This window comes from Apteryx mantelli, chromosome 3 (assembly GCF_036417845.1).
Source record: "Apteryx mantelli isolate bAptMan1 chromosome 3, bAptMan1.hap1, whole genome shotgun sequence".
NCBI classification, from domain to species: Eukaryota; Metazoa; Chordata; class Aves; order Apterygiformes; family Apterygidae; genus Apteryx; species Apteryx mantelli.
Genome location: NC_089980.1, coordinates 28836657 through 28852267, shown reverse-complemented (window position 1 = coordinate 28852267; position 15611 = coordinate 28836657). Strand labels below are relative to the sequence as shown.

Sequence of the window (15611 nt, the reverse complement as noted above, 5' to 3'; positions counted from 1 at the left end):
TTAAGCACGTTTGGATATTGCTCTGAGAGTTTTCATGGAAGGCTTTTACAGAACAGCCTTTGCTTGTACTGTTTGTTTTGAGCCTTTGATATCCATCTCAGTTCTCCAGTATAAATATATGTATAACATTTTATGGATAAATTTTCATTCCTTGCCCTTGTTTTGGGCTGCTTGAAATCTATGTTGCTCTAATATAAGCACTAATTAGCAATGTTACAGATGGTAAGAGGAATTGTATATTTTCAGTTATGTTTCTTTGTTAGAAGTATGTTAAGTTAACCAGAATGTTGCTACAAATCGTCACGGTGAAATATGATGTATTATTGGTCATAAAAATCAATAAAGAACAATGACCACGTTATTTATGTCCAGACTAATGTTTTCTGCCAAAGAGAAATTGTCATGCAGAAGTTCATTAAGTGATCTCAGTGTCCATGCGTTGTTTCCGATAGTGTAGTGGTCTGCTGGTCAGCGAACCGTCTTGTAGGTCAGCACTGCCATAAATGCCAAAAGGTTTATTTTTGCAAGAATAAAAATGCTGAGAATAAAATTGGAGACGATTATCATGCCGAACATGGTTTAGGAAAAGGGATTCAAGCACTGCTTTCAATAAGGGTCAACACAGTCCTGCCTCCACTAAGCAGCTGGTCACAGAGATATTGGAGAGCTATTGCCAATCTCCTCTTTTCCAAAGCAGAATATACAACATGTTTGCAGAATACATCAGGAAACAGAATGTCACAACTCCAGTGATGGGATGGGCAGAGGAGGATCCATCCATAAGTCTTGTCTAGATCTTTCAGGGAGGAATGAACATGCAGGAAATAGTAACAGCTTGTGTTTGGGGTCAGGCTTTTTTCACTCTCTCAAAAGAAAGGGAAGGAAGCAATGAAGTTTTATGGAAAATGGTGCCTGACTTCCTCTCCAAGTCAAACACAGTGGGGGAGTGGAAAGCAGTCCCTCCTCCATGTGACTCCACCTGAAGATGCATGGATTCCCAATGAAGCAAGCGTGACCACAGATTTCACTGAGAACCACTCATCTGACAGAGTTATTCCCCACTAGTTTCATGAAGATACAAACCCTGGTAACAAGGCCCTAGGGAGCTCTAGGTGGCCCTACCAGATGGGAGATGAGAAGCTTCTCTCTTGGTCGGTCAAGGACTACAGACTCACTGTGGGAACATGGAGACAGACACCTCCAGGAGGCATCTGAAAAACAGCCCTTTCTGTGCGGACAATGATCAAAGGCCTGAGCTTTGCCATCTGCAGCAGTGACAGAGACATGTGAGCTCACCCCCAGGAAATACCTCCTAGATCATAAGGGCAGCAAACCTGTTCACTGCCCACACGATAAGCTGCCTCTCCACAACACTCTCGCCAAGTGCTCTTGCATCAGCACCAGCCCTGTCCCAACAAGCAGGTGCTGCCCAGCCAAGCTCTGAGAATGGGCAGTAACACTGCCAGGCTTTTTGCAAGGGCAAGGGTCAGAGGACTCTGTTAGGAGAAGAGTCCTCTCCTAAAAGAGAAGTCCATGCAGGCTAGCACAGAGCAAGGCTTTGCATTAGCTGGCCTTTCTGGTGGCATGCAGTGAGGTGAGTCTTGGAGAACTGGCTTTGGGTAATCTTGTGCTCTTGGACCTGTGCAAGGGACCTGTTTCTCTTGGCCATGGAGCCTGTATATATGCTGAGAGGTTATGATTATGTGCCACAAGGACTTAGGACTTCTGTCTGGGTGAGAATTGGGTAGGAGGTTTTGGTGAGAACTCCCACATGAGGTTTCATTTCACTTTCCTTCCGCATTCCAGGTTTGCAGAAGTACAGATCCTGCATGAAGTAGAGTCAGACTTTGCCATCACATCTGTACATTTTGCTTGGCAAAAGAAGGGAGGAGAAGACAGCTCTGAGGAGCAGCAGGACATAAAAGGTAATGTAACGGCTGACTTGAGACAGAGGTTTAGAGGTTTTGGTGCTTTCCTTGTTGGCAGGGGGTTAGAGCCAAGGTAACAGTGTGACGCTGGGTATATTTGATTGATACATTAAGCAGAAAGAGAACAGTGGATATGAGGAAAGTGGCTTATATGAATTGTCACATGTGCACATTCAGAACATTACACATCCCAAGCCTACAACCTTCAGCAAAATGAAAGAAAGTATCTAAGAAAGTTATTATAGTTTCAGATTACTTTTTTAAACTGGTCTGATAAAATTCTAGTTAATCAGAAAAACAGCACTTTTTAGGAATAAACACAGCATTCTTTTAAGTTCTTCTTAAATATCATTGAATGGTAAATTTAACAATTCTAATTGCTTTGCACAAGTGATTGTCTCTTTTTATTTGCAGTAACTTTTGCATATAATTGTTTTGGGGGGTGTACGTTCATAAATGTTTTTAAAATTATAAGCGACTTCATTCTGAGGGCAAGAAATTAGATACAATTAAGTTCACTTGACAGTGATTGCTGCTGCCCTCTCCCCTGAAGGAAGGGGAATATACTTGTCTCTTGTCCACCCACTATCATCTATACATTAATTTCCACCTTGGACGCTAAAATATTTTGTCCTGTCTGTAAGGAATGTTGGAAATAACTTGTTTTACATGAAACATGATAGAGGAAGGTTGTATGTAGTTTATTGTAGACCACACTACAAATGTCATGGTAATAAGTACTGTGCAATCATTTAGAGCAAATTAGTTTTAATTTTGAGGGGGGAAGTTTAAATGTAAAAAAAATTACAGTCATAGCAGTGAGAACTTCATGATGAGATCATCTGAGTTGTATACTGACTCCTTTAATTATATATCCTTAATAAAAAAAAATTTTTTTCTGTTCTGTTTGAAGCTACTGAAAAAGGACATTCATGCACTGTAAAGCTGCTGCTCCAACATGGAGCAAATATAAATGGACATCATTCTTGGTCTGGATGGAATTCTTTGCACCAAGCTTCTTTTCAGGTAACCTGTAAGAGCATCATATCATTTCCATGTAATTGGTGTATTCTGAATGATAATTTATATAATTGTCATTTTATCAGGTGTCTTTTCCTAACCAACCTGCTGGGTAGCAATAATTATTTAAGTATTATAAATATTGCATGTACTTATGAGATCATTTATTATATTTGGGAAGTGAATCTGTTATAAGGTTTTCTTGAGAAAGATTTGTTTAGTATCTCTCCGTAAGGAGATACATGACCTATTTCCAGAATAGAAATATGTTAGCTTACTGGTTCTAACAAACTAATTTAATTTCCATTTGTATTTATTGGGTGAATGAGCATATGTGAAAAAGTAAAATAAGCTTGTCTAGTTTGTTCCACCATTAATTTCTCGGTTTATACTTAGAATATGGACTATATTGCATCTTTTTGATTTCTGTTTGGAATGTGTGGGAAAAAATGGTTATGTCACTACCCTAATTTTTTTCTTTTTAGAGCAAAAATATTTATTTCAGATACAATTTTAGTTCTACTTTTGCACTTCATAATTTAAAATGTAAATATTTTCAATTTAATTTTAGTTGCAAATAGGTTGATGCAAAACCATCATTAATTATTTAAAAATTTTTGTTTCAGTAATCTGATATATTTTCCCTTAAGTAATAGTAAGAAATAGGAAATAAAGCCTACGACAAGAATAAAGACTGAATTTCAGAGTATTATTAATCACCCTCAGTAGCATTGCCAAAGTGGCCTGATTTTGATGACATTGCTCCTGTGATAGGATATCGTTCAGACTAAGTGAAGATCCCTCTCTCTGGTTCTAAGGTGACAGCAGTAGTTTCATTCACATAGACATAGGAAATATGTTGATCAAGTGCAGTGTTTCTTCTCAGCCAAAATTAAATACATAGCTCTTAAATCTGAGGGTGCCTTAACCTAACCAGAGAAATCATACTAACTGGTCTATTGATACCTGTGGGACAATATCGCAAAAAATGATTGCAAACAAAATATCATCCAGCATTTGATTTGACTTTCCTCCAGCGTGTTTATCTGTCATTTAGCTGTTGTTGTGCTGATGTTTCAGGGAGTTGGAATGGTTGGTGTTCCTCACTCTCGGGAGAATGTTCTCTTATTTTACAGTAAGAGTAGAAAATCACATGTAAAGTCTTTGTAGGAGTGTAAATAAGCAATGAATGTGATTTATAATTCCACTTTTAATATATTTTTTATTATTAGCATACAGTGTACTGCTAGTAATTTGCAGGTGTATGAACCCGACAGTCTGTCAGTTTAGCAGGATTATTGGCATACAGAATAATGGCAGTGTCCTTTAGATGGAGAAAGTGGTTCTCCTCAATAGGGAGAAAGTGGTTCTACTCTACAGTATAGTATTTCAGTTCAAATTTATTAGTTCAGCATACATCACACACATAAGGATTTTATATTTCCTGCACTGCATTTTTCAGTATTTTTTGTTTAACTTAAAAATAGTGTGAAAAATGTGAAGTAATCTGTCTTCATCAGACCCTTGTGCTAGTCTAAACCGAAAAAACTTCCTTAAAAACCTTGTTTTTGAAATAAGCTAATTCTTTTCTATTTAGAAAATAGGAAACCTATTGATATAAGCCACACACGTAGAAGTGCAGATCACTTGCTATGCAGCAGACTAAAAAATTTAGCAGCAAGCTAGTAGTTCTTTTTTTTTTTTTTTTTAATTACAATGGAAAAGAGTTGCATGGTGAAGTCATTTTGTGCAAAGCAATTACTAATTAACACTAATTTGTTGTTTATTTTGTGCTGTGCCATGATGGTGATGTATCATGTGAAGTACTGGCTTCTTTGTCAGGTGCAAACATCAACTGTCAAGCCAAGGACAGAGCCACTCCTCTGTTGATTGCTGTACAGGAAGGCCATGCCAAATGTGTGGAGCTGTTGTTATCCGAAGGGGCCGATCCAAATCTCTATTGTAATGAGGAAGAATGGCAGTTACCTATTCACGCAGCAGCTGAAATGGGCCACAAGAAGTAGGTGATGAAAAAATACCCTCAACTGAAAGATTCTGGTAATAAAACCTAACCGACAAAGAGAATGTCCGGCTTTAAAAGGAAGAAAAATAAGTTGTCGAGCTGACCTGTAGTTTAGAATTCTTAATCCTTTTTGCATTTTAAAGGTCTGGTAGTATTCGCCGTGAAGCGATCAATGGTTCTGAATTCAGCATCTACTCTGGGCCTGATCCCTTTCCTAATCAGCTTAGAGGGGTTTCCAGAAAGGGAATAACTGCCGAATCAGGTACAATTCACAGAGCAGGCATATTACTTTTTCATTTTAAACTATAAATAACAATAGCATATGCTTCATACGTGGCTTGAACGGCTCCTAATTAGCATTATAGTCCTGACCATGAAGCAGCAGAAGGAACCATACGCAAACAATGAATTAGCTGAAGCAGCCAGAAAATCAAAGCCACAAAGCAGCTCCTGTAATCCTTGTAAAATGCGTTCATAGCTTTGCCCCATCCCAATGAAATAAGTGGCTTTTGCAGCAGAAAACCAAGGGTGGCAAGAAATCCGCGGAGAGGCAGGCCCCCTTGGAGAAGCATCCCTCAGGAACCCTATGATTTGCCCATGTGTGACAGCACTTAAAATCAAAGATATTGAAGGAAGGGGGTACCAACTGCAATGGTATTCGTGTGGATGCTTGATCCTTAATCATTAGCACAAGGAGCTCCTCGGCTGATTGTCGCTGAAGTTTGTGCCTCAACCTGAGGCCTCTCCCCAGCTGCTGAGGAGGAGGTCAGGCTGTAGTAGATATCAGAGCTGTTTTTTCTTCAGCTTTCTCGGAAGTGAGAGATGGGTTGGCAAAGCTGTCAGTACTAGAAATGTCTTTCAATCAAACGCTGCCTTCGTTGCTTTTGCGACACTACGTAGCTTGCAATCTGGGCGGCATCGATAGCTTCTGCTGGCAAAGGAACTGGTGTTTGTCCACTAATCCCTGTTGGCTGGGAAGGATGTGGGTCAAAGGCGTGAGTTATGAGAGAGCGCGATTTTTCTGCTTCGGGCTCTCGGTGAGTGCTGTTGAGCAGAAATGAATATTCATTTTTGTCCGCAACTCGCATGTTCAGTTCACCCCCAAACTTCACAGATCTAAGTGAGCGCCACAGGCAGGCTGTATTGCTGTAAAAGGGACTGTTGGATAACCTGAAGGAGCCGTCTCTGGTTTGGTTAGACTATGTTTGTTGCTAACCCACTGGGGATTCAGAGGCGTTTAAAGCTGTGTGCAGCAATACCATTTGTACAGCCAGTGACGATGAAAATCAATGGCAAAGCTGGCTATGTTTGTTGTGATCGGATGTATGGAATGGTGAATGCTGTTCTCTTAAGCAAACTCCACAGTGAAAAAAGTAGGTAGGCTTTTCTTCTTAAGTGGCCATGAGCTTACAAGAAATGACCAGAAAATTAAAATGGAACTGTTTGATAAGTATACCTCACAAATAAACAGTGATTTTAAATATTTGCAGTATACTGGAGCTGCTCATACCGCTTACCGATCGGATCTGTGACAGAGGAAAAGACAAAGTGAGCCCTGTGTATTCAGCGATTTATGGCGGTAATAAGGAGTGCTTGGAAATGTTACTTCAGCAAGGCTACAGTGCGGACGCTCAGAAGTGTCTCACCTTTGGCTGCAGATCGCCCATGTGCATGGTTTTCCAAAAAGAGTACGTACACCTCTTGTCTTCTGAAGTTATTCGCAACTGTGTTGGCATGTATTTGTTTCCCTTTTCTGAACAGGCAGAGCTGCCCTGCCCTCCTTCCTCTGCTCTTGAGATGACAGAGTTAAACCTGAAGTACCTGAGTGACGTGCGGGGTTTGAGTCACGTGCGTGAGCTGCAGAACCTTGCTCAAACGTCCTTTGGGAAGCCTGGCTCTTTGAAGAGGAGTCTTGTAGAACATAATTGCAGTCTGGTTTTCTTGCTTTCAAAAGGCCTTATCAACCCATCTCTGTCTTCTGGGAACTTGACTTGATGCTGTAATTGAATCAAATGGACTCTTAATTAGCTAGATTCTTTTCAGTGAGGTTGGGTTATTAGAAAATACTGATTTACTTTCTCTGTATGCCAGTGTTGTGCACGAAAACAAAGCTATCTAAGTTTCAGACTTACTTTTATAACTTAAAGTCCCCTCTCACCTGTGTTCATACCTGCCTTGTTTAATTATTCTTGGAACAGGACTACCATGCCATGACAACAGAATTATTAGATCAATGGAATAACTGTAATGAGGACTTGAAAATTGAATGATAAATCCTTTTAGATCATGGCCCATGTCATTTTATGCATGGCATGTGATAATGCACCTATAATTGTCGAGGAAAAACAATAAAGTATAAAAACCTTACTCACAAATATACGTATATACATATGGTGGGTCAGCATGCTGCCCTCATGTCCTTATTGTTGACTTTTTCTTTAGTAATGAAGTTTCCCATTCCTAATGCTATAGGTATTAATTCATGGAGAAGTATAGCATTATTCTAAAAAAATCTAGATATTAATATCTCTGAGCTCTCCTTGTCCTCCTCTCAAACTAGTTCGATGTATAAAATATTATTCAATGGACTGAATACTGACACAGCTCAGATCAGGATGGAGGATCAAATCTCATTCACATTCACTCTTGGAAGTTTTGAGTTTTGCATACTGTAAAGAGCTATAATGTCAACATGGTTATAGATTTTAGTTGAGACTTGAGTGCACTTACCTGATACTGCTTTATGCCTTAGAACAACAGAGACATTGAGAACTTTCACATGGTAGAGAATATATTTGAAAAAACAATTTTTTTTTGTCTTCAGCTAATTGCTCTCTTTAATATTTTGCTAGAATGAAAGTTAGTTCCTCCTTTATAGACAGTCCTCCTCGTGAATACTATGCAAAGTAATGTTATGTGGCTAGTGTGCTTCAATTAGGAAAATACCTTCATTAGATTCTAGACAGATTCTAACAGAATGTTTCATGCACTTGGATCAAAATTTCTTGCTTGTGTGCTGCCATTTAGGTTCATGAATTTTTGGTAGCAGTCAGTATAGTTCATTCCCCATTTAAAAAAAACCCAACCAAACAAAAAATGGTTATCCAGTTGATCCAAAAACATAGTTCTTAGGGCTAGCTTACATCTCTGAGTCCCGATTTCATTTTCTCATTCTTATGGCATTTTCCACACGTGACCTGCTCTGATTTCCTTTATTTAAGGAAGATGCACCAAATTAAGTAACATTTTAACAGTTCTTAGATTCCCAAAGATTATCTGTTAATCTTTTTAGCCAAAATACTAACATTTAAAGTATGTACCTCTGTGACCTGATTCCTATAACCAGTTGAGGCTTGAGCACAGTAGGCACTTGTAGAGGCTATTTGAGAAATCTCTTTGAATGGGAAAAGCCTGTTCTCATTAAAAATGGTGGTCTTGAGGTGGTATACTTTTTTCCCTGGGTGAAATTGTTGAAGGAATTAACATGTCTGGGATATTCTTCACTGAAGTTATCAATTGCCTTTGAACATTTGTTTGAGGATGTAGATACAGGGTATGTATTGATCTCAAATGTTGAAGGATATATAAAGCCCTCGTAAATAAGTATGTTTGAATATATATGTTTGTAATGTGAACACATTTCACTCATAAATATTCTTGAACTACATGCTAGTAACTAATAGGATAGCACATTCTTATGTTGGCTGAGGAAATTTTTTAAAACTTTACTGAATGTGCGCCATCAACCTAGGAATGGTACCAGAATTTTAATAAATAACTTGCCAGTTTCATAACTGTCTGAAAGAGGAAAAAACTGCAGCAATATTTATCCTACTTCAGCTAAAAGGGCTTATTTCAAGGGAGGAAATCAGCAAGGACACAATGTGTTTTTGTTTTTTTTTAATAGTGAAGCATGTCCCTGTGACTGTGCCTATTATAGCCTAATGTTTCTGTGGTCGGGCTGCAAATGATTTTGAATTGCTTTAGGCAGGAACTCATCCAGATCCCAGACTGCGCATGTGAAATCACGCATCTGGATAATAGGCAGAATGTGCTCTACCATGTCTCCTATAAATTATGTATAAGATTTGCAGTGAAACAGTGCCTAGGGTTTATTATTACTGATTTTCATTGCAAACTCCTAGAAAGTGCCTTTAAAAATCCTTGGACATCATGTTCTGTCCCATTCTTAGTATCCAATAAAATAACTAGGAAAGGAAGCAGACCTGATAACTGTACTAAAAATGTGCTATAAATGAGTCAAGTAGCTTCAAAATCACTTCATAGAAGTGATGTGCAAACAAACTATTAACTAAAAAGGAATACGTAAATTGTTGGTCATAATTTCAGCCATTATCATATTACAATTAATACAGAATAATCAACAAAATGTTGAAATACAACTTATCACTAATTGCAATGAGGGCAAAGAAAACCAAATTACTTTGACAATATCTTTATACCTTTAAACGAAAAAGGAATCTGAGTTACTGTGTGAGCTGGAATAGACTATGGGGATTCAGTGGTCTTGTGAACATGTATATGTCTTTGTAGTCTGTAGGTTGGATTAAAATGGAGGGTAGAAATAGTACTTAATATTGTGAGCTCTTGCTTGACAGCTCTTGAGTGTTTAAACACTGTCACTTTTATTGCGTCCTGCAAAGCGTATTACAGTAAAACACTTTTGCATCTAAAATAAGCACTTTAAAATGTTTCTAATAGTTCTGTGGGTTGCAGAGCCTCCCACAAATAGAGCTGAATGCAAACCTGAAGAATGTTCCCACTATTAGGGTAGGCCCTGACTTCTGAGATGCAGCGTTTTGGTATTTTCACCTAGTTGTTCATCTAATGCACGTGGCATATGTTTAAGGTGAAATCTATCCAAGTAGGCATTGTGTTTTCCATTTAAAATAAGCCTGCGGCAGATTAGTGTTGTGGTAATATGCAAATATAGATGTTTGCTAGTAAATGGTGACTCTGGGTTGTTTCTATTAATGATGAGGGAAAAGGCTTGCTTTAAAGAGCTGGAAGTTAGTGCAGCTCCACCTCCCTGCTGTCCCTCTCGGGCCCCAGACGAGCATCGCTTGGTGGCAGCGCGGAGGCAAAGAACTGAAAGAGCAGGACGGCTCCTCGGGTCGTCCGTGCGGAGCCGCTTGAAACGGCGCAAAGACGACCGTACGGTTTCCCCAACTGTCTACGCTTGTCCTCTCCGTGGCTGGTGCACTACGTTTGGTTGTGCCACACTGCATCAGCAGCTCTCCTCATAAAACTTATTTAGATGAGGTTCATGATTAATGGTCTCCAGCTGTTTCTGTTACCACAGATTTTTCAGAGCAGGGGAAAAAAAAAGAGCAAATGTGTTGAGTGTGAGCACTGAGGACTCCTAAAGGAGCTTTATGTTTTAAGCTGATGCTTTATGGAGACAGTTGCAGTCCCGAGGGTTTAGTGGGGCGGGGGTTGTTGGTAACAGAAATTTGCTGTCCTGGTGGTCCTTAGTAGAACTGAAATGGCCGATGTTTTCTGTGACATGCTAACGAGATGTGCTGTTCTTTGTATGCTGTTCATAGGTTTTTTGATTTAATCGATGTTCTCCTCAACTATGGGATCACCCTCCTTGGGATTAATTTAGGATATTGCCTGTACCACGGGAAGTTTCCTTTGTTTCGACGCTTCTTGAAGTTGGGCTGCTGGTTGCCTTCCGAGGACCAGCTGCCGGAGTTTGTAAGTTATGCAGTGAAAGCACACGAGCAGTACAAGGAGTGGCTGCCTTATCTGCTGTTGGCTGGTTTTAATCCACTGAATTTACTCTGCAAGTTGTGGTAAGAAGATCATATTATCTTGTTTTTTTAAATAGTGCCTGCTAATTTGCAAGCCTGTTGCTAGTCTTGTTCAACAAGGGCTTCCAAAGGATAGTCCGTGATAATTAGCTGCCATGATCTGGAGCAGAGAAGGTCTTGGAAGGTCTGAAGTGAAAGATGTGTGGGTAAAGGCTGCATTCGGTAAGACAGTTTCCTTCCCTGTTGGAGGAAGAAAGGCAGAGTGAGAACTGTTTTCTCCCTGCCCTGGCAAAAGGCATCCTTATCCATTTTGACACCACGCATCTCTTATTAGCCCCCAAATTTTGTTTAAACTTGAGTGCGCATGTCCAATACAGTAATTGTAAGAAGGATTTCAAATGCCAGGAAAGAGGTCAGAAGAGGTGGGAAACAAAGGTAGGGTGAAGCTGGGCCAAGGTTAGGAGGGGAGGAACTGGATGCAGTTAGAGACTGTGTAAAACCAAAATGATGCGGCAGAACTACCGGTCTGATTTTTGTATTCTTCTCCACGTAAATAACCTCTTGGCGATTGTTTTATACTTAATAGGATTACACTATAGCATAAAACTTGCACTTAAAATTGTAAAGTATTTTCTTGTGTGTTTTTGCTATCCATGCAAAAGATGCTTAGACTGATTTCCCTATTTATGAGCTTTTAACAGAATATTTTGCAATGTATAACCTCATTACGTGTATTACTTAACATGAGGAAAGGAGCAGGAGTTTAAGATTTACTTAGTTTTAAATATCAATTTATGTTTCAGCAGCTGTTCAGATAGCATAGCTAATTTGTCATGCTATTTGTAGTGTTAACTGCACTCCTTTTTGTTTTAGTGACATTCTGTTATTTGTTAACACCCGTGTCTTTCTAAGCAGTAGTCAGAGCATACTGTACTTAGAGCTCGGTATATCTGTGATTCTGTAGATCATTTTATACGTAGAAGACTGAGTGTGATTACAAGAGTAAGCATACTATAAAATTGCAATGCATTAAGTAGACTAATCTTGCTATACGTTTTTTCATATGTAATGCTTTTAAATATCTTATGTAATCCACAGTGCTTTTAGAAAGAATGCTTGCTTTGTTTAAATGTCTGCTTTTTAGACTAGTGCTCATCATAGCATAATCTACAAGATTGAAGTTAAACGTAGAAAAACATCAATATTAACTATTTCCTCCTGGAAAATAACAAGAAAATAACAGCAAATTACATTTGCACATGTTGTTGATTGTGTCTGGGTCGTTGTGCAAAACAGTTGTATAATCATACATTGGTCAATCTAGTGCATTGACAATTCTAACTACTAGTGGCAAAGCAAAATCTCCAGAGTGTTAAAGAAAGCTAGGCAACCAGAAATCTCTCCTCTGTGTTTTTCAGTAAATGTAGAAATGAAATCAAACATGACATCTCTTAATGTTGAAAAACAAAATAAGAATTAAAAAAAAAAAAACTAGAAAGGATGTAAAATACCCTTTGGCATGAATCTCTTGAAAAAAGCACGTGTACTAAAAACTCCTGTTGTCCTATTTTTCTGTGTTTAGAGCTTTTGGTTTTCTGTTCAGGTAAAATTTCAGGAGTGTATGCATCTAGCTAGGAAGTTATTCTGTGAAACTGCATGGCTTTTCATCATACGTAATACTAAAACAGTTACTTATACCTGCTGTGCTACCCACTTACCCAGTTAAGGTGGTGTTAAAAGTTCTTCAGTTGTTGTAAAGATTTGAAATGCAAATCATACTGATTTCTGAATATGCACAAATGCAACCTCTGGGAAAGGAGCATTAGAAACACTCGTGAATTCTATGTTGATTAAAAAAAAAAAAAAAGTAGCTATATATTTGTGGTATGACTTTTTCTCCAAATGTGATGGAAAAGCTTATAATGCCCTGGTAACAGGAGACCTCATTAAAATTTAGATGGAAATGGGACAAGAAATTAATGGAGAGGAGAATTCTACCTATTACTGAGGCTTATAAATTTCAGAGCAGTCTAACTGTTCCAGTCTAACTTCTAAAAAGTAATGGAGGAAGATATAATTGCATTGGTAAAGGGTTATGCTGTCAAAATTACTTTGGATTTCTTTGGTGGTTTTCTGTTTCTGTGCTTAGGATGTAGATGGTTAAGGATTTGTTAGAAATAATAAAACTTTCTATATATTTTTCCCACTGTAATTTTTATGCTATTGTACAAAATTATATAACTTATGGGAGTTTTTTGTTATGTAGGATTTATTCCGTCAACGAGGATGCTCTTAATTTTGTTCTGGAGTTCACGAACTGGAAGAGACTTCCTCCAGCTGTAGAGCGAAACCTTTCAGACTACAAAGAGAGCTCCACTTGGATTCCAAACAGTCATTTTGGTAAGCAGCACCGCTGGAGGAAAAAAAACCCTCTGTGTATACCTGTTCCCAGGATGTAAGTGGGAAATGGCTCTTTGTGCTAATGCATGATGGCAACAGAAGGTCAAATAGTCAATAGAAATTGCATGTCCAGATACAAGGAGCAAACATAGTAGTTACTTACAGAAAAGAAAAAAAAAAACAACATATTTGAATGAATTTCACCCATTGTATTGTTCAATTCATCGTGTGCGTTTCAAGCAGGTATTTTTAATATGGACTAACATCTCCACGTTAAGTTAATGTGTGTGCCATATTAAATGCTATGCAAAGTAACTGAGACACTCTTTTAAGAGCCCCCATAAGGTTGAAGGCAACAGGATTGTGCCATTATAAACCAGTCTGTGCAAATATGCATATGAACACATGCTCGAAGTGCAATTCTAAGAGCTTTGATGGGGTGAGGAACTAGAAGACTGTGGACTGGCCTTGCTCTTTATTTTCTATCCTTTATAATCAAGTGGAGTTGACAACTGTTATGGAAGCGTTCTAGAAGCTGAAGGAATTTAGACAGAACTTGTGTACTCTTAAGGGTGGAAAAGCAAAATTAGGGCAGTGAATGTAAGTTAGTACTTTACCTTCCTAAAATGATTTGTTGAGCTTCTTGGAAGGTTTAAGGGAAGATGATGAATATTATTTGCTTACATTTTCTTGACAATATTCCACTGACTTTGTTTATTAGTTTTTGAATTTGATTTATATTTCCAATGAAGTGTCCGTCCTGCTCTGTGAGCATTTGACAGTGATTATGATAATTCATACGGTTTGTATTTTAATAAATATCTACAAATCTAGCAGTTTATTGTCATTCCTATAATCAAAATGTGGTCAGTCAAAAAAAAAATTCAATAACTGATGATCCCTGAGCACCTGTATCTGCCGTGTTCACCCTCCAGAAAAGCAAACTTAACATATAGACTTTGCAACATGACCTATGTATTATGTTATTGAGAAATTATGTTCAAATGTCTTACTCAATTTTAAATAAAATTTTCTTTGAAAGGGGCTGTAGTAATTTTTAAAAATGCCTACATTGTGTTAATGTTATTTAATAAGACTTTCTTTGGAATATTATATTTAATACTAACTAGCATATATTTTTTGGAGTGAAACAAGGTTTTACTTGGGGAAATTTATTTTCCTTTGCTATTAGTAAATATACTTGTGCTGTAATAGTGGCTAAGGTCCTTGTACTCAATTTTCTTCCACTTTTTTAGGTAAAAATCTAACTCTGTTTATGATATAGGACAATTAACTGTTATGAATGTGTGTATCCTAAATTTAGTTTAGGACAAAGTAATGTGGTAGATATGTTGTTGTTTTTGTATTTTGCAGATGTGGTAAGAAACATTTGAAGAGTAAGGCTTCCACTTGAACACAAAAAAACAGTTCTTTACTGTGAAAGTGATTGAACACTGGAATAGGTTGCCCAGAGAGGTTGTGGAGTCTCCATCCTTTTGGAGATATTCCAAACCTGGCTGGATCTATGTCCAGCTGGGCAACCTGCTGTAGGTGACCCTGCTTGAGCAGGGGTGGGGTTGGACCAGATGATCTCCAGAGGTCCCTTCCAACCCCAACTGTTCTGCAGTTATATGTACATTCATTTTGCTTTGTGTGCAAGTCCTTCTCTTTGCTAGCTAAAAGCTGTGAGATAGATCTGCAGTTAACATCTTTTTAAAAAAATGTGTTTGTATTTCTGGAATGCTAAGTCCATTTTAATAGTAACTAAGTGTTGCTTGCTTAAGGAAAGCTTGTGGCTTGTAGGCGCTGGAGTACTTGCACAAAGAACAGAGTTCAGCTAGGGTTTGAAAGTAGGCCGGGGTCCCAAGTTAGATTGGAATGTTACTTTCTGTGCTCAGAAAGGGGGCAATCAAGCTATAGTGGTAGGCAATGGTAAAATATTTCAGAGATGTGATTTCTGAGTTTGCAGTAGCTATTTAGGGCATTTATCAGTGGCATTACTAATTGACAGACTTTCCGTCTTAAAATCTGTGTGTGGTGGTGGTGGTTTTTTGTTTGTTTGTTTGTTTTTCCCCTCGCGGGCAATAAGGGCCCTGTAAATCTTTGTGGTACAATGCAAAGAAGCTGCTCTGGAATCTGCACTGCTTCTGTTTTGGTTCTTCATCAAGCTGCCTGCAAGTGGACTCTGATCTTTTCCATAGGAGACACCACGTTGCTTCCCTGTGTGTTCTGCGCTCTGTTTCGCAATGGCCTTTGCCTATTCTCCTGCCTGAAACAGCAGCCAGGTTGATTCAGGGGAGTGTGAGGGTAAAAGGTGGCATAGTAAGCTAATACATGTTTTTAGAAAGTTTTAAGCTTTTTCCCTGAACCTCTGCAATACTGTGGAAAACAAGTTTTGCTTTAAGAAGCTACTGAGCTGAATGAGTTCATTTTTTCTTGCTGTGGGGCTTTTCTTCAGGAGAA

General features: G+C 38.4%; 1 protein-coding gene across 1 annotated transcript; it reads left to right on the top strand.

The window, feature by feature from the left end:
• Positions 1-2879: 2879 nt before the first annotated feature.
• On the top strand, positions 2880-14116 carry LOC136990965 (ankyrin repeat and SOCS box protein 3-like). The gene is made up of 5 exons (XM_067294688.1): positions 2880-2954; positions 4791-4968; positions 6462-6659; positions 10539-10790; positions 13015-14116. Exons 1-5 carry the CDS (start codon positions 2924-2926, stop codon positions 13205-13207), a joined length of 852 nt encoding a protein of 283 aa, XP_067150789.1. The 5' UTR covers positions 2880-2923; the 3' UTR covers positions 13208-14116.
• Positions 14117-15611: the final 1495 nt, after the last annotated feature.

Excerpts from the sequence above, each read along its gene's own strand:
- LOC136990965 (XM_067294688.1), top strand. The coding sequence starts at position 2,924 with ATGGAATTCTTTGCACCAAGCTTCTTTTCAG. Across the intron at positions 4,969-6,461 it reads GCTGAAATGGGCCACAAGAA|TATACTGGAGCTGCTCATAC; the intron begins GTAGGTGATGAA and ends AAATATTTGCAG. Across the intron at positions 6,660-10,538 it reads TGCATGGTTTTCCAAAAAGA|GTTTTTTGATTTAATCGATG; the intron begins GTACGTACACCT and ends TGCTGTTCATAG.